The 18,339-nt window shown below is 42.3% G+C and overlaps 1 protein-coding gene across 3 annotated transcripts in view; it reads left to right on the top strand.

Annotated features, from left to right (window-relative positions):
* Positions 1-18,339, top strand: part of macrod2 (mono-ADP ribosylhydrolase 2) — a 1,287,980-nt gene that overhangs the window by 1,213,982 nt on the left and 55,659 nt on the right. For all 3 annotated transcript variants that reach the window (XM_039739038.1, XM_039739039.1, XM_039739037.1), the window contains exon 9: positions 3,654-3,735. In XM_039739038.1, the coding sequence (XP_039594972.1) occupies positions 3,654-3,735 (82 nt within the window). The remainder of the gene's footprint in view (positions 1-3,653; positions 3,736-18,339) is intronic.

Here is an 18,339-nt window from a genome sequence, read left to right as displayed (position 1 = left end):
ATGAAAACATCGAGCGTGTGAACACTCTTGTGAGATCAGACCGTCGTTTAACATTAAGAATGTTGAGTGAACAATTAAATTTGAACAGATTTACCGTTCATCAAATTTTGACTGAACATTTGCACATGCGAAAGGTCTGTGCCAAAATGGTGCCGAAAAACTGCCCTCTCCATAACAGAATTTTTGACCTCAAAAGGCATTCCTGTGGTTCCCCAGCCCCCTTATTCACCTGACTTCAGTCCGTGTGACTTTTCCTTTTTCCTAAACTGAAAAATGTCCTCAAAGGACGTCCAAAAGAGTGTAACGGACATGCTGAAGACCATACCGGTTGAAGACTTCCAGCGCTGCTACCAACAGTGGGAACAACGTCTCCATCGGTGTGTAGCTGCCCAAGGGAACTACTTTGAAGGGGATAACATTGATGTTTGAAAAAATAAAAACTTTGGTAAATAAAAAATCAGTCTCATTACTTTTCTGCCACACCTCGTATGCTGATAAGCTTTATGCACATGCCCTTTAGTTTTTAGTCAGGTGTGTTTCATTTTCTTGCGTCCATTCTTTATCATTCCTTCTCTTCTTCACATCTTTGAGCTCTCTTGACTTCTGTTTGCCTCATGCTGGAATTGTTCTTTTTTTTATTTTTAATTCAGCCTTTCTGGAATTCTCAGTGGCAAGGACAAACAGGGCATGTCGTTCCTGCATTAACAATTGTCCAAATACAACACATTTCACTTGCGTTTTGGTGGCCCTTAGTCTGGCTCCTAGCTTTTTAACCTCCTAGACAGCGTTGATGCAGAGCTGCTCCTCACTCCTCAGTCTACTCTGGCTTCTCTTTCGTTGCTTTTTAGACCTTTGAATTCTGTTTGGCACATTTGGGGTTATGGCGGTGGGTGTTGTTGGGGCATTGACTTCAGGCAGGGGCATGGCCAGGAATTAATTACAGGAGAGATTGAAGAACTATCTCTGTCTGTGACACTGTGATAACATGAACTGTTGTAAAATATATCCCTATACAGTCATGTGCCAGTTCACATCTGACCGAGTTCAGGCCATTCGTTCTTACTGCTAAAAGCCAAACAAAAACAGTAGGGTATTAATGTTGTAGAAATTGCCAAAGCCCACCAGTGCAGGCCACCAGGTTTGTACGCCGTTTGTTTAACACAGACTTGTTGCAGCGTTGCCAGCCATAATATGATGCACTCTGCACAGAAGTGGTGGTGGAGCTGCAGAGGTAGTGGTCTCTCGGCTGCACTAGAAGGAAGTAAAACAAATATCACGTTCACAGAGCCTCTTCTGGGCACTGATTGGCTGTACAGCATTTTCTTTTTTTTCTTATCTGTACAGATGGTTTACACTTTTTTCCTTCAATCAAGAAGGTGGAAATGCCTTATAAATAGTAATAATAATAATATGTCTTTTGTTGTTGTTATCATCATTGTTTCACAGGGTCCCACATGTTCTTTGGCTCTTTGCTGCTCCACATGACTAATTCTTGTACATTTGTACCAACTTCCATTACATGGACAAGGCAAGTGGCCTCCTACATTTGAAGATCAGTTTGTGCTTCTCCATATCAATGAGGCACCCCAGACCCCTTCATTACAACGACCTGTAGACATTGTGAACGACGTACGGCCAAACGGCCGGTCACAGTTAGAGCCATAAGTTGAGTGTATTTGTTCTGACCACACCGAGGGGCTCCAACTTGAAATCCCTACCCTCTGGTATTATTCACTCTCTTTGGTTCTTGTGTTAGTTTTTGTATTTTTGAGTTTGGTCTAGAGTTTTTAGTAACAGTTTTGGATTCCTTGTTTTTTGACTTTTTTGTGGGATTCATGTGAAATGTTCAACCTTGAAGCTTTTATTTCATAGATAGTAAGTGCACCAGTCAGTCCGTTTGTCTGTATGTATGTACGTACATAAACCAATCTGCACGTCTACGTAATACATACATGCTTGTCCCAAGGGGAAATTTATCTTTTACGGAATCTCAAAGAATATGGAAATATCCTAATAAACTATAACTGCCATCCATCTCCAAACATACGCGAGAATTACAAAAAAGAAGAAATCTTCTGACTTGGCTCAAGATGCAGTAAGAGAGCAGACACAGTGAGGCACCGTGAAGGCGTATTGCCGTGGGTATGAAGGAGCCTCCGCCGCGTTTCTTGACACTCCTCTGTTGAACGCGGTGTCAAACTTTGAGTCAACGCTTCGGCTGTTTATTTATTTTTTAATGTTTCCCCTATTCAGCACTCTCGTGGCGCGAGTTTATTGCATGTCGGGGATAGGAGCTGGCCAGATGAGCTTGATGGACTAAATGCTCTACTCGTATTTGTCAGACTCAGGTTCTTACGCTTATACAGCATCTGACTTTGAATGTATTATTAGTATTAGCAATATCAGTCATAATGAGTTACATTAGAAAATGCAAAATTTAGTGCCTTTCCAAAGAGATCAACGTCCCAGGGTGCTTTACAGGTTTGGTGCAACTATTAGGTGACATTTCGGAAAAATAACTTTACAGTTTAAGCAAAAGAAGATTAAGAGGTGACATGATTGAAGTGTTTAAAATTATGAAGGGAATTAGTACAGTGGATCGAGACTTGTATTTTAAAATGAGCTCATCAAGAACACGGGGACACAGTTGGAAACTTGTTAAGAGTAAATTTCGCACAAACATTAGGAAGTTTTTCTTTACACAAAGAACGATAGACACTTGGAATAAGCTACCAAGTAGTGTGGTAGACAGTAAGACGTTAGGGACTTTCAAAACTCGACTTGATGTTTTCTTGGAGGAAACAAGTGGATAGGACTGGCGAGCTTTGTTGGGCTGAATGGCCTGTTCTCGTCTAGATTGTTCTAATTCTAATTCTAATGATCTGAGTGCAGCTGGATTGAGACATATTGAAGCACATCTAGACTCTGTGAGCTGACAGCAGATGCAGGGAATGTTCATTAGACATGAGCTGCAGTGACATCTTATGTACACCCATAATCAGAGGGTCACAGTGGGATTCAGTGATGGGGCTGAACCCGCATCTCTTAATGCTGGAGCCACTAGGACTCTCTGCTTGTCTCTAACACTCCCATTTGATGTTATTTTCTTCCAAAAAAAATGAAAGGAGGGAATGCAGTCATATTATTCTGAAAAATAGCTGCCTGTGAAACAAAGTAGCGTTGTGCCATTACATGGGAGTAACAAGACTGAGGGGACAGAAGCATTATTTTGTGTAAAAATGCCAGCTGGACCTGAAGAGGCCCTAATAAATATGATAATGGAGAAAAAGCAAAAGCAATGTGATGGATTAGGATTTACGTTTTCTAAAGGGTCAACAGAGGAGGCCTTTGATTAGAAAACGGGTATGTGCATCATGGAGGACAGATGCATAATGGCTGCATGTTGCCAAATAAGGGCGATAAATCTGCTTTACGATTTGTGTTTTAATTATCTGTGTCATAAAACACTCACTTTCTGTTTGTGTTGCTTGATGAACACACGGCAACAGAACACTTTCCCGGAGAATTGCAGCATCAACATTTTGGAAAATGGGACAAATTTTCAGTATGATGGCTTAAACTCAAATGATGTATCAGATGGCTGGGACTAATTCTCATTATTTGTGTTTGTGTTTTTTTTTTTTTTTGGTCAGATTGAACGTGTCATCTTCTGCGTATTTCTGGAAATGGACCACAAAATCTATAAGGAGAAAATGTCCAAGTTCTTCTCAACAGGTATGTTGTCCATTACTCATTTACTCTGATTTACTCTGTTTTGGAAACATTTAAGAGGCACAAGTCCTCCTTGAAAGGCATGAGTTATGATGGCCCAGGATGGTCCTTCGTTTGGTTGTCCATCTGTCTGTGTTTTATAGTGCCTTTTAAATATCAATCAATACTGTCTCTCAGTTTGTCTGAGTGGAGATATCTATCTAGGTGAAGCTGTTATAGAAATAGATAGGAATCTTGATTGCCTTTGATATCTCAACTTTTCATATAGTATCAGTCCGTCTGTCTGTCTGTCGGTCTGTTATATAGTGCCTTTTCATATCTATCTATCTATTATAAAGTGCTTTTTCTTTCTATCTGTCTTTCCGCTTATACTTTATTTCCTCCATTGCACTGAAGTCCTGAACAAGACCAAAGTACAGTCGTTTCTATTAAAGGACGTTTGTCCCCACATTCAACTGACTTGTTACGTTCAGATAAGTTTCTACCACACTGTTGAATAACCAGCTAGATCTGTGATGCCTCGGGCCGCTCAGGCTTACTGACACTTTGTGGTGCACCTCATTCAGAAATGTGCCACACCCCGGACTGGCTGCACTTTTAACGTGGAGATGAAGGTGCAGTTGTGGGTAAGTGGCTACAGTAGGATGTACTCACACTAAGCACGTTTGTTCCATGCCATACCCAAGGCGATTATCCCCCCCTTTTAACTCCGTCACTGGCCTGCACTCACACTGCGCTTAACATTCTGGGCCGGGGTACACTTTCGTCATGACCGTACGACTTTGTGTAAAGCAGTGTAACAGTATGCACGTCAAAATGATTTGACTTATTTTGTGGGGTTTTAGGAGTCATGTAGTGCAGGATTAACGCTCTACCCTCTTATAGATTTATTGAGCATGCAGTGCAGTGTTTTTCTGTTAATGGTGCTGCATGTCGCAGAAGATTTTCATGGTGGCAAATGATGTTAAGGGAGGAATTTGCACCTGTTCTTGGCAACTATACAAGTCACATTCATGGAGCATGGAGCGATCACACTAGTCAAATAAACTAGACTTTGGGGGTGTGAAAGGCACTATATAGGTGCCTGACCCGACACAGACTGACAACGGAGGGACGTGAAAACTAAACAAAAGGGTTTCTTTTTCTTCACCTGTGGGGCACATCTTCCCCGTATCCCACCGGCAGTAGACAGTCCCAAAAGCACACCAAACAAAATAAAGCAAAGCACCAAAACAAGATACGCTCTTCATCACCACTCCTCCTGGCAAGTGTTGTCCTCCTCCTCCTTCTCCCGACTCTGGCTCCTTATATAGCCCACCCACAAGCTCTCCAGGTGATAATTAACCTAATTAGGCTGCTTTCCAGCCCAGACGGGCTCGTTAAGCCGTGCAGCTCCCTCTGGTGGTGGCCATGGATAAGCTCCAGTGTAACATAATTGTGGCCCCGATGCAACCCAGGGGGGCTGCCACCAAGTGTTCTGGGGACGCAATATGCATCCCATGGTTTCTCTCCAGATCCAGTACCAAAGGGGCGTCTTAGCCGTCCGCCACAGGGGGTTACATGTGGGCAGATGTGCTCAAGTACAGAAGGAATTGCTAGTGTGAGTACTGTATAGATAGATAGATAGATAGATACTTTATTAATCCCAAGGGGAAATTCACAAATTAGTATAGTATTAGTATAGTCGCATGGACTGATGCAGCTCTAGGCTCTGGCTTGTTTTTGTCCCTTCAGTCACTGACACCAATAGCAGCATCGCTCACGTGAAGAATTAAGAAGCAGGTGCGAGTGACGGGACGCTGTGCACTCTTTTGAGGCTGTGACGGCTCTCTGCCAACATGACTGCCTGTAAGTGCGCTTAGAGAGATTCATAAGGTAATCAGAACTGCTTGTCGGCCTATGAATGCCTCTGTCACTGCTCTGGTCCCAATCCTCCTCATTTTTTGGGAACTTTTATCTTTCTCGGCAGCTGAGCAGCAGGTTGTTAGGGGGATTCAGAAGGAAAGCTTGACTTGCTCCTTCCTGAATATTCATTGCATGTGTTATCTCGTCTGCTTTTCTTCGGAGACAGTTGCCCTGAGGATTTACGAACTGGTGCAGTGGACTGAGAACTGGGCTTTTATTGGCATCAGTGGAGCTCTTGAGGTGCAGATGGAGATTTTAGTAGTCTGACACATTTACGAGACACTGAATTACTGCTAGCCTTAGTCCTTCTTCACCTTCAGTGCACGTCTATAACATCACATTGCCTTCTGTATTCATTTAGTCTACTTGTGGATATCTGATGCATGTTGGCATACTGCACCTTCAGAGGCCTCCGTCCACTTGGCACGATCCCCCAAATCAGGCTTCTGGAGTGGAAGTCAAGCTGTAGGACTGGAAGTATAAACACAAGCTAAGTCTTAGGTGGGCTGCAGCAAGAGATCACATCAGAATCTTCATCATGCAAGATACTTTTAATTATCTTACTATATAAAAGCGGTCGGGATTGTCCTTCCGTCCCGTGAGTGGAAAGCGTAGCGGTATTCCGCTTATCACAGACTTACTACTTGCAGCTTGCGTGCAGGCGACATGATGTGAGCAGAGTTCTGGTGCTCCATCGTTCCCTTGCTTTTGTGCGCGCGCTGGAAAAATAGACAAAATTATGTCCCTGGAAATAATTAATGTTGATGGAGTACAAATGCCTAACGCGTAGTAAATATCAGGGGTTCAAAAGGCGACCTCAATATAGAAAAAAGTTTAAATTTCATCACAAAAATAACAGAAACTACAGTATTAAAGTAACACCGCTCAAATGCAATATAACCAAATTAATGAGTTTGTATACAATATCAAATTGATCCACATATTGAATTGCCTTCAGAAGTGGTCAACTTAAAAGGCGGGTCAGCCTAGTATACTGTATTATATAATATTAACATTACATATAACGTTTATTAAAGATGAAAAATCCTTAAAGCAAGATTTAAAAAGGTAGTTGTCAGAAGGGACAAGAAAGGCCAGGCCAAAGGAGGAGCTTGGGGTCAGAGCGCAGGCCAAACCCTGTGATAACAAAACAGGCAAAAAAGGAAAGCAGCAGGGCGAAGAACCGCCATTCAGTAGGACGAATGTTAGAAAATAAAACGACAACATGCACCAGCGTGATCCTCGAGAGCTTTGGAACAATGGGCTGAGGTCGACTTCTGTCAAAATTCAGGGGTAGAGGACAGTAATCAGCTGTAAACTGCAACAAAACTTGCCCTTACTTTTTAGTTCGACTCTGTTTGCTTGAAAGAAAGTTATGTACTGTAGCTTTGTTGATTTGGTCTCAATTCCCTGCACGTGTGTGAGTAGTGAAGAGTAAACCGCCTCAAAAATGGCATTGACCACTTTTGTGTAGCTGATGCACCTACGGCACTTACCTACCACTTATGATGACAAGAGGTACAAACCATATGGCGTCACACTGCGACTGCCACCCACCGGCTGTGCAAGGACAGTCAAGACGCCTGCCCACCATGCATTCCTGCTGACCATCAAGGTGCCGCCGTACAGCCACTGCCACCAGAGATGCCAAACGTGTGCCAACAGCAACTACTGCACATAACAACAGATGTTTTATGATCTATGTGTGAAACGATTGCTTTGTGTCCCTTTCAGAAAACCAAGTTTTTTGGAATAAATATTCCGCCCTCAAAGAGTTACTTAATATTAGGAGTGGTAGCTGTGGCTTGACCCTGCAGTTTGTGGATTCCGCAATGAAAATGTCTCACCCGGACTCAAGTAATTCTGGTGCTGGTGTCCTCGTTTCACTCATCAGCACCAAGATGACTTTCCCCTCGTTGGATTCTGCTTGTTACCTGAGACTTCTTTAGGAGAATGTTGAGCCATTTTCCTTTGAGCTGAAAGCTAAAGACCATCTGATTGAGGCTGCAAGCCAAGGAATCTGAAAAACTCAAGCAGGTCTACACCAGAATGGAAGAAAAAGAAATGTCTGCCTTGAATGGTTTTGTCCAAGTCAAGACCAAAACCCAACAGAGATGCTGCAGCAGTGCTTGAAAACGCACAAACATTTGTTAGGAGCCAGTGGGAAGAATTCCTCCAAAACGATGGGAGGAACCGATCAATGAATACAGAAAATGACGGGTGGCAGTGATGCTGCTAAAGGTAGTGTAACCAGTAATTTTGTAATACTATTTACTGCATCTCCTCTAGACAGACAGCGATTGTTAGTAATGGACATATTTATTTTATTTCACTGTTTATACATGAGTGCATTTCATGTAGCTTATGTGTTAGACTGCTGTAAAATGAAATTGCTTACCGAATACAGGCCTTGATTACTACTAGTGGACTGCATAAAAACTGTGTTATTTGTTTGTTCTGCGTCCATCGTATAATTTAAGATCTGATTATGATTGAAGATCTGTTGACATTTACTTAACATTCAGGTTTCACAAATAGGCCCAACATCACATTCTCAAACTTGCAGTATTCAATTCAGGGTTGTGGGAGAGCCTACCCTGGCAGCATTGGGCATAAGGTAGGAACCAAGCTCAAACAGGGCACCCATCCATCAAAGGGCCCAGTTCCCGCACTCACACACACACACACACACACCCCTACAGGCTAATTTGGTTTTCGGGCATGTTGGAGGATAGTCACAGGACCCAGAGAATAATCCAAGCGTCCACATGAGTGATTATGGGAACACGAGATTTGAAGCCGAGTGTTTGGATCCATGAGGCAGCAGTTCAGACCACCGTGACACCCAACAAATACAAAGTAGTTCAGAAAACCAAATGGGGCACATACTTTTCTAAAGCCACGTGCATTGCATATTCTCCTCAAGCGCTTATACAGTAGTCTTCCGTCCTGCATCAATCAATCAACATTTCTTTATATAGCACATATTCATACAAAAAAAAATGTAGCTCAAAGTGCTTTACAAAATGAAGAATAGAAAAATAGAAGACACAATAAAAAATAAACATAAGTCAATATTAATTAACATAGAATAAGAGTAAGGTCCGATGGCCAGGGTGGACAGAAAAAACAAAAAAAAAACTCCAAAGGCTGGAGAAAAAATAAAATCTGTAGGGGTTCCAGACCACGAGACCGCCCAGTCCCCTCTGGGCAATCTACCTAACATAAGTCAAACAGTCCTCTTTGTATTTAGGGTTTTCATGGAAGGACCTGATGATGATGGTCACGTAGACTTCTGGCTTTCAGTCCATCAATGTTGGTGCATCATGATGCTTTGAGGAGGTGGTGGTGGCGCAGGCCGCCACCACAAAGAAACCGGAAAAAGAAACCTTGACAGCAGCCTCCCTCTCTCTGTGTCCCACTAAGTCTCACTCACGTTTGTTCCTATTATTCATTCCACCTGTCATTTATTTGCAGATTCTTCACCTCTTCTTGCCTTGTCCTTCTCGTGTTGTCGTCAGTGTGCTTTCCCGTTGCTTTTCATTGGTTTGGTGTGTCATCCACTTGCCTCTGCTTGCCATGTGCCATTATATCGTTTGAATTCCTCTGCCACGCCAGGGTTAGGGCAGCTACTCAGAGAGAGTGATCCATGACAAATTACTACGGCCTTCTCTCGAACTGTAACAGGATTGCTTTAGTCATTACCTCCTGGAGTCACATTATGAATTACTTTATCTTCTCATTACTCTTTAAACCCATGCCAGTATGTGCCAATTGAAAAGTACATGGATGACGTGCACATGCTCTTTCATGATTTTAACAATGAAGAATTAGCCAATCACCGTGAACAGAAATCCAGCAGTTAAACTGCTGTACGTGATTCACTTTAGCCGTCTTCCAATTCAAGTATATCACCCAGCAAGTAGCGGCAATCAGTTCACAAAAACAATTCTTAGCCAAAAAATAATTCTTAATCATTAAAAATTGAATAGATTGTAAACATGGAGTTGGTAAATGGTAAAGTTATTGCTAGCGTAGCAGCCAGCAGACAGACATACTTTGCTCAGATGGTCCAGCGACCAGCCGTTTTTATCGTGTGATACAATCGATACGCGGCGGCTCTGTCTCTCCCATCTCGGAACTCTTTATGCTATCAGAAAAGGCCTGCAGCGATCAAAAAGAAAAGCAGTTACATTTTGTAAGTAATTATGTCACATTCACTAGCAATTAGGCTAAACATTCACTTACATTACCTGTGCACTCCATTTTCTTGGGAATGTTAGAGAGATGAAACCAAAAAACCAATATGCACTATCAGGTAGACGACTACATTTTACCACATATAGTACTCTTTTTGAATATCAAAGACTTTTTTGCCTCTGAAAATTGAATTCCTTATGAGGTCTTTGATTAGAAGGCTGTGCATTACAATGAACAAAAATATGAAGTCAGCTAATGTTTAATTATACAACTTTCCAGATACACACAGCAGGTCACTTCGCTCTGTCTTCTTTAAAGGGAAATGAAAAACTCTCTCTTAATCACAATCTTTCAGTGTCTCTTAAAACTGAAAAGTTGTCATTTTTCAAAGTAAAACTCAATTCCTTTTATTCCTTTAAATGATCCCAAGGTGAAAAACTCTACCATGTAATGTTGTACAGCAACGCACATCTCTGAACGTCGTGAACCATAATGCTGTGGACGCCTGTCCTGTGTGTAAGCAGTGAGCCGGGGGGCGCAGGTCCTTTGGCTGCGCTTGCCTCTTTGAACACTGCGTGAGGTGGAATGCCTGCCTTGAAGTCAGCTATAGTATGTATTTACCTACTTAGAAACGTATGTGTCACAAAGGTGACGAAATTCTAGTTAAGTCAGTAACTGTGATAATGAAAATTTAACACGTTACATTACTTCATTACTGCTGACTCTGACAGTTTAAGTGGCCCTAGTGAAGCAGGGCAGCCTTGGGGTGCGTGTTTGGCATTGTGAAGCAAACCTGCAGAATGCCATAAGTAGAGATTTATAGATTGTCTTTTCTGTCACTTCTTGTGCCTCCCAATCAGCCACGCCTCCCTCAGACATTACTTGGCAGTGACAACTTTGTAGCCTTTGGCAGAGGCTAGTTGGTGGTTAGTGTGACAGCAGGCTAATTGCACTCTCTGTATATCGCCTTGTTTTTCACTCGATGCATCAGCATTCTGTTTAATGTTTTATCTGTACGTAGTTATGTGTCATTGTCTAATTACAGTATGTATTTGCTGCGCATTACAACTGTCAAGTTTTTTGGCATTGTTTCGCAGCTTTGTCCTGTTCTGCCTAGTTTCTGTTTCTGAGCCTTTAGGAACTGGCTGGAGCTCCACCCACCGCCCAGCCTTATGCCTGCAGTGTGCCCTGGCCCCTCCTAGCAGTCTCTGTCGCCTAGCAACACTAACTGTGCTGCAGTCCCATGACTGTAGTGGCAAGCGAAATAAACAGGGGAGCCTGACTGAAGCGCTCCAGTCTAGCATTGTACCCCAGGCCTTGGCAGAGCCTTCACTTAAGTCCTCGTCATTACTGCCTGATGGTCATTTGTGTTATGGTACAGTTAGAGGGGTCACTCTGACACAAGTTTTGTTTGTTTTTCTGTTCAGTCACTTAGTTATTTAAATATAATGTTTCATATTGTGTTGTTGATATTTTATTTATGTAATACTAGCTACCATACCTGACAAATATTTGATATCTCTAAGTGTACCCTCAGCGTTCCTCCTACGTCTTTACTCGGTCTCATTGTGTGTCTCAGACTGTCTTGTCCCATGATTCCTCTCTTGACCCTGTCATTTCACTGTGCGTTGCTCACCCCTTGTTGTCCATTCTTTTAACCACCGCCAGTGATTTGTAGATGGGTTCCCACTCCCTGCTGTGTAAACATCCTTTATTTTCATACAAAAACTTCCTGTCTTTGAAGGCGACTCTCAGTGTTCCTCCTACATCTTTCCTTGGTATTTTTGTGTGTGCCAACCTGTCTTGTCTAACACTGTCTATGTCAATTGCATTTGACTGAGCAATCAAACCAAACTGACCAATCAGACTGCTCGGAGGGACCAAACACACACACGCACACATTAGCATTTCATAATGTAGTAGATTTCATTTATTCTTTAATTTTGCTATTTTTTGTATCTGGGTATATCGTAATGTTTTCCTTTGTCCCTTGTGAGTTGTGGGTTGAACCCCCAAGAGGCGGGGCCACCAAATCAGGCAGCCACCAAGTTTCTGTTAACACAGTGGCTTTGGCATTATTGGATGGTGGATTGTGTTTTATTCCTTTGAATTTGGGATTGGATTTCTGGCTTTCTGACCCCTGCTTTTGAACTAAGGTATCGTCTCCGTCCTCTGTGTTTTGATTTGCTCACTTTTAAGTTTTTGCCTTTCAGGCTACGCTGTTTTTCCTCCAGTAGTTTTTAGTAAATTCATAAAAAATATTCAAGTGCTTTGTTTTGTTGGCCAGAGAGTTTTTTGGTTACCTCTCCTTTTTTGGATATTATACAGTCCATGCAGGTTAGGTGGATTGGCGATTCTAAATTGGCCCTAGTGTGTGCTTGGTGTGTCCTGCGGTGGGTTGGCACCCTGCCCAGGATTGGTTCCTGCCTTGTGCCCTGTGTTGGCTGGGATTGGCTCCAGCAGACCCCCGTGACCCTGTATTCGGATTCAGCGGGTTAGAAAATGGATGGATGGATGGATTTTTAAAGTCATTTTTTCAACTTTTATTAATTTGACACATAAAACTGCACTTTAAAGTGAAGCATCTTTTATAAATTTTATGAATATCTGGCCTGCTCTTGCAACTTACAGTGGAGCTGAAGGGTACATGGGTTCAAACATGAAAAGAGGCCTTAAACTTATCAAATACATCCACTTGTTTTATAGCTAGAATGTTATCAGGTTTTAATTGTCTTTTTTAGATTGCATAAATATTGTGAAATAGTCTTCCCAGGGTGCTTTGAAAGGGAATAATAAAGTGATTTGACCTTTCCCCTTTTGTATTCTTTATTGTATAGACTTCATTCGAATGCCCCAAATCCCATAGACTTACCACCGTTTATAAGATTTTGTACTTCAAAACTTCTCCCTACCTTTACTTCTACATCAATAACCTCAGGCATTTAGGCAAAGTAAAAAGACAAACAGTCTAAGTTACAACTTTAAATAATGTATTATTGATAATATTCATAAAACCAGCTGTACCCCGTGGCTGTGCCCACATAGTAATGAAACAGGACAAAAATCAATAGACGTTGGCACTATATCTGATCATGTTCATCTCTAACGGGAGAGCCTTCCCCACATGGGGAGAAAAGCTCATGGCGCTGATATCTGTGGCAATCAGCAGCTACCCTCTAAAACACACGGAGCTCTGATCTCTCAAAAACGTTAAACGTTACTCCTTAACAGTCTGTAAATAATAATGTCTGCTGAACAAACAGGTATCGCAAGGTGCACTTCAACACGTGGTGAGACGTAGACTAACTCGAACAGAGGCTGGCGAGTGAATTAGGAAGGCCCCGCCCCCCCCTGCTCTCGGCCCACACCCACTCTCTTGAATTTGCATATCAATACCGCAAACGAAATATGGTACTTAGCGCGATGAGAGAAGTCGCAAAATCAACCGGAAAGTTCAAGTAAATTATAGAATGCAACCAGATCTAAGTCCGTTAAGTAATTCTCTCGTAAAAAGCGGACAGACATACAGATAGATCGCGCTTGAACCACGAAATTTTTAAAACCGTTTCTTAGCGAGCACCTATGGGCCAAGTATAACCTTCATTCCAAATTTCAAGTCCCAAGTCCTCATGGTTCGGGAGATTTCGTGATGAGTGAGTCAGTGGTATTTGGCGTATATAGATAGATAATAACAATAATCAAAGTACATGTGAATATTGGCAACCCCAACACCTGATAAATACTAGATGTGTAGTATCAGGTGGCACACAGACTTGTAATTACTCAAATGTCTCTTGTCAAGTCATCTTTTTTTGCCAGCTTTCTTTCTGTTTCAATATGGCTTCTGGGCTGTGATCTTCATTGTTGTTGTGCTCCTTCATGGACATGGTGTGAGAGCGGGAAGGTAAAGCGACCAAGTTTATAGATTTGGCCTCTGATTCAAAACCAATCCCAAATAGTCATAATTAACTAATGGGGGCACACACTGCCTTTCACACCTGCCCCAAGACCATTTGTTGAGCTAACGCTTGCCGCTGGGTAGTTTGCCCTCCATGCCTGGTTTCTTGAGAGGGAGAGTATGTCCTGCAGAGAATCACTTGCCAAACTGCTTTTACATATTTCCCACAATCCTGTCATAAAATTCACATCATGAGTCAGTCTTAAAAGAGGGGGTGTCTTTAGTTAGACATGAAATAATTGCTGTTCTCATCAATGAAACGCTAATAAAGTATCTATCTATCTATCTATCTATCTATCTATCTATCTATCTAGTGCCTTTCATATCTATCTATCTATCTATCTATCTATCTATCTATCTATCTATCTATCTATCTATCTATCTATCATATTGTACCTTTCTATCTATCTATCTATCTATCTATCTATCTATCTATCTATCTATCTATCTATCTATCATATTGTACCTTTCATATCTATCTATCTATCTATCTATCTATCTATCTATCTATCTACCTACGCTTGCTTTGTCTGACTTACAAATATAGATATACAAAATTTCAGGCCACAACATAAAGTCAACAAACTGTTGGTGAGATTTGGCTCTGTGCCTCATCTTGTCGGTTGTCTTTCCCTCAACGATAGCACAAAAGTATGTTTAAAATTTACAATAAAAACCCTTCATTTTAGGAGACAATTTTATGTGCCAAATTAATATAAACCATGAATGAGAAGAAGTAACTTTGACTTGAAAAACACCAAACGTATCCTTTGAGAGCCTGAGCTCATTTTGTGCCTGTGCAGGCCGAAGAAGCTTACCTGTTATCTGAGACTCAGGGGGCTGCCAGGGGTGAGGCCTATCTCTAGGCTGGTCACAGACGGTCCTGGCCGTGTGCCGTGGGACTCTTTGTGGGCCTCTACCCCTTTTCACCATCTGATGTGCTTTTCAAACACAACATTTTGCTTTCCAAGGTGGGCTCTGCTTCTGTCCTGTGTTTTGGATACATTGCAATGTGCCTTGTGCTTTCATTTTTCTCTTTTCATTACTTGTTTGTAACCCTCCTTTTTCATTTTGCACTTTAATACACGTTATATATCATTTATCTAATCTTATTTGGCTCTTATGATTTTTTTTTGGCTTATTCTGATCCACATGCCAATCAAGGTTTGTGCAACATGTTCTGCAGTCCAACAGCTTTTCTGCTAAATAGCGAGAGCCAAGGGGCAGCTCTGTGTATACACCTGCATATTGGGGGCATTATAAGCCAATGTTTGTCTGATAACCATTCCCTGTTCAGTGATGTTTTTGGTGCCATTCCCCCATCTGACTAGTATGTCAAATCCATCATTTCTGGCATATTGGCAACCCCAAAACCTGATAAATACTAGATGTGTAGTTTCAGGTGGCACACAGACTTGTAATTACTCAAATGTCTCTTGTCAAGTCATCATTTCTTGCCAGCTTTCTTTCTCTTTCAATATGGCTTCTGGGCTGTGATCTTCATTGTTGTTGTGCTCCTTCATGGCCATGGTGTGAGAGCGGGAAGGTAAAGCACCTTTGATGAAGTCTTCTTTGTATGCCAAGATGGGTTTTCAATTGGAGGTGAAGGCCTGGAGTGGGACGGGCTGATTTCATAGCACAGGAGAGTTATACTCTCGGATTCTTGTGAGTCATTATAGGTAATTTGAGTTAACTACCAAGATGATATGAAGGCTCACATATCCTACTTATTTTTGTGATCGATCCATAGCATTTCCAGAGCAAGATTACCTTCTTCTTTTGATTTTATTATGAAGTACATCAATTGTCTGTCACTATCAGATGATGCAGACTTCTTTACATACATGTTTTAAGTCTACAGGGGTCTGTCAACATACAGTGCTTGGCTGTAACATTCTGTAGTCAAAGCACAGGCCTCTGTTGTGGCTTTTGTTGACCAGCAAATCACTCTGTCCTGCTAGAAGATTTAGCAGCCCAGTTGTCCTAAAGTTTATTAGTGACAGCATCGGAGGCTACTGACCCATGGCATTTAGGAGTGTACTTAGCCTTAATTTGTTCTCAAAGTGTTTTCTTTCTTTTTGTTTCTCTGCCCTCAACAGGGGTAAGGGGTACAACTGGATTTGGTAAGGGTGCCTTCATGGCTTATGCTGAGCTGCGTCCACTACTTGCCTTTGGCTGGTGACAGCAGTCAGTCAGTCAGCCATCAATCACCAAGCACATTTTATCTCAGTTTGCCTTGATATCTAGGCACAAAGCCGACACTCTATCGTTGAGTCAGTTAGGTTGTATTCTCAAGCTTTCTTTCTTAGCTCCTGTGTTTATGACCTCTGGTTCCAGCCTCTTGGCTTCATTTTTGCTTAGCCCTTATTGTCACGTCTCAGTCAGCTCGATGCCACCTCTAGACGCACCTTAACTTCTACGCAGCCTTCAGGGTCAGCTCCCTTGTGTGTTTAAGGCCACACACAAGGCCAAAAGGCTTAGCTGAACGCTAGGAGTGTGAGCGGCTAATAACGAAGATTGAAGATGGATTCGGGCGTGCAAGTTTCTTAGCCGAAGCCATGATCGAAATAACAGGGTCAAGAGCCAGAAGTTAAACGAGCAGGCACACAGGTTTATTCCTGCAAGCAAAGGAGTAGTCATAGACAGGCAGGTGGTCTGCTAGAGAGCGTGCGGCAAACAGCAGCAATAAAAACAAAATATCAGAGAAGTGAATTACACAGGCAAAGGTCCAGATCGAAAAATACAAAACCAAGAATTGGAGCAGGGCTTAGTCAATGTGACAACTTCACACCAGAATTCGGGCTTCATAATGTGTGATGTGAGATGGGAGTGGTCAGCAGCGGGCAGCATGTGGAAGGAGGCGGGGCTAAAGGGAATCTTCACAACAACCGCTCCTGGCTTTCGCCCAGTTGGTTACTTCTCACATTACCAACCCATCTGTGCTTCCACCCTAGGGTGACCCTATACTCCCCTTTGTATTATTTATTACATAGCCCTTAACAAAATGCCTGTCAGTTACTGTAGTTCAGCACTTTCCCTTTACCTTTATATCTTTTAACACCAGGTGAAAAAAAATAAAGAACCAGAACAGGCGTAGAGAAGGAGTTACACATTTACTACTGTATTATAGATAATGCGCCTTATTATAACTTAGCTAGCGCCATATAAAGTAAACAGAACATGACATTATAAACCAATTCAACCTGATAGTGCTTGCGGTGCACTTTCATGCAGCTCGTAAACTTGTAGTTACACTCGGCTCTTTGTCTTGGCTCATTCTAGTCAGCTCACTTCAGGTTATCATCTCTAGAAGGTCAATCAGCCTGCCTGAGTATGACCACCATTAGAGAGATCTTCTCAAGATGGAGAATAGCAAGAGAGGATGACGAAAGGACCAGACTCACTCTCCAGTTCCTGTCACACATCACTGTGTGCCACTGGTGCGCCATGGGGGAGAGTTGCCCTCCTAATTTAATGACCAACCCTCATCACCCACACCTCAGTCCTCTAGTCCCTGCTTCTTAGCAGTCATATAGAGGCACAACTCAATTCTGGTGACCTGCAGAATGAGTCTACTTATCCTTTTCTTAGGCCATTCGCCGATGAACCAGCTCAGGCACCACCACCACGTCCCTGTTGTTTTGTTCAGCTGTGGTTCATTCATGTCATACTCACTTGTATTTTCTCAGGCTAACTAGACTGGCCAGTAAACTCCTGCTCAGGAATTTTAGCTATGGACTATCTGCATGCAAAGGTATTTTTTCTGATAAATTGACTGGCTCAAAAATTAGACATGAACGACTTTATTAACGTATATGCAAGATATTATTCTCCACTACACACCCTCCTTCCTGCTTTGTCTGCTCATGTTTTGCATGTGATCACATTCACAGCTCCATGAATGGCCCTGAGCTTATAGTGGGCTAACAATCTGTATGTACCAGTCAGTTAACTGATCCTGGCACCATATCTGCTTCGAATAAAGGTGGTACTGAAGATGGCTTGGAGTGCCCCAGTTAGTGCTCTGAGTGCACGGTGTTCTTCAACTGTCCCTCATACTCTTACGTTCCCAGCTAACGTGAACTGTGATCGAAGGGCGACTTGATACTGAGTATGCTCAGTTATGTCTGCTCGCCCTCTCATCACAGCCTGCCATGATCCCGTTTATCACAGCGAGATCACACTGAGAGTTAAGAGACTTTTAGGTGTGTTTTACGCAGTGCCGGGTGCTTGCTTCTCCTTTCTTGACGCACCTCCACACTCGCCTACATCAGTTGGCCGCAGGTTTCCTTTCAATTAATTAAAGGTGGCTTATTGACAACGCTTATGTAGCTCTTCACTTGAACTCTTTGCTGACATGCAGGGCGAGCAACTGATGTGGGAGGTCCCTGTGAAGAGAGCTGAAAACAATCAAATGTGGAATTACTTTAATATTAGAATGAAATTCGGTTGCGTGTGAGTCAGGATCAGCCATTTGAGACTAACTAGGACGGAGCGGTATTCACTTTGAACCGCACTCATTTTCCATAATGCCTCAAAAAGTC

Source organism: Polypterus senegalus, chromosome 16 (assembly GCF_016835505.1).
Source record: "Polypterus senegalus isolate Bchr_013 chromosome 16, ASM1683550v1, whole genome shotgun sequence".
In the NCBI taxonomy this organism is placed as follows: domain Eukaryota; kingdom Metazoa; phylum Chordata; class Cladistia; order Polypteriformes; family Polypteridae; genus Polypterus; species Polypterus senegalus.
Note: the sequence above shows the minus strand (reverse complement) of the source record. Positions and strands in the feature narration are given on the sequence as shown.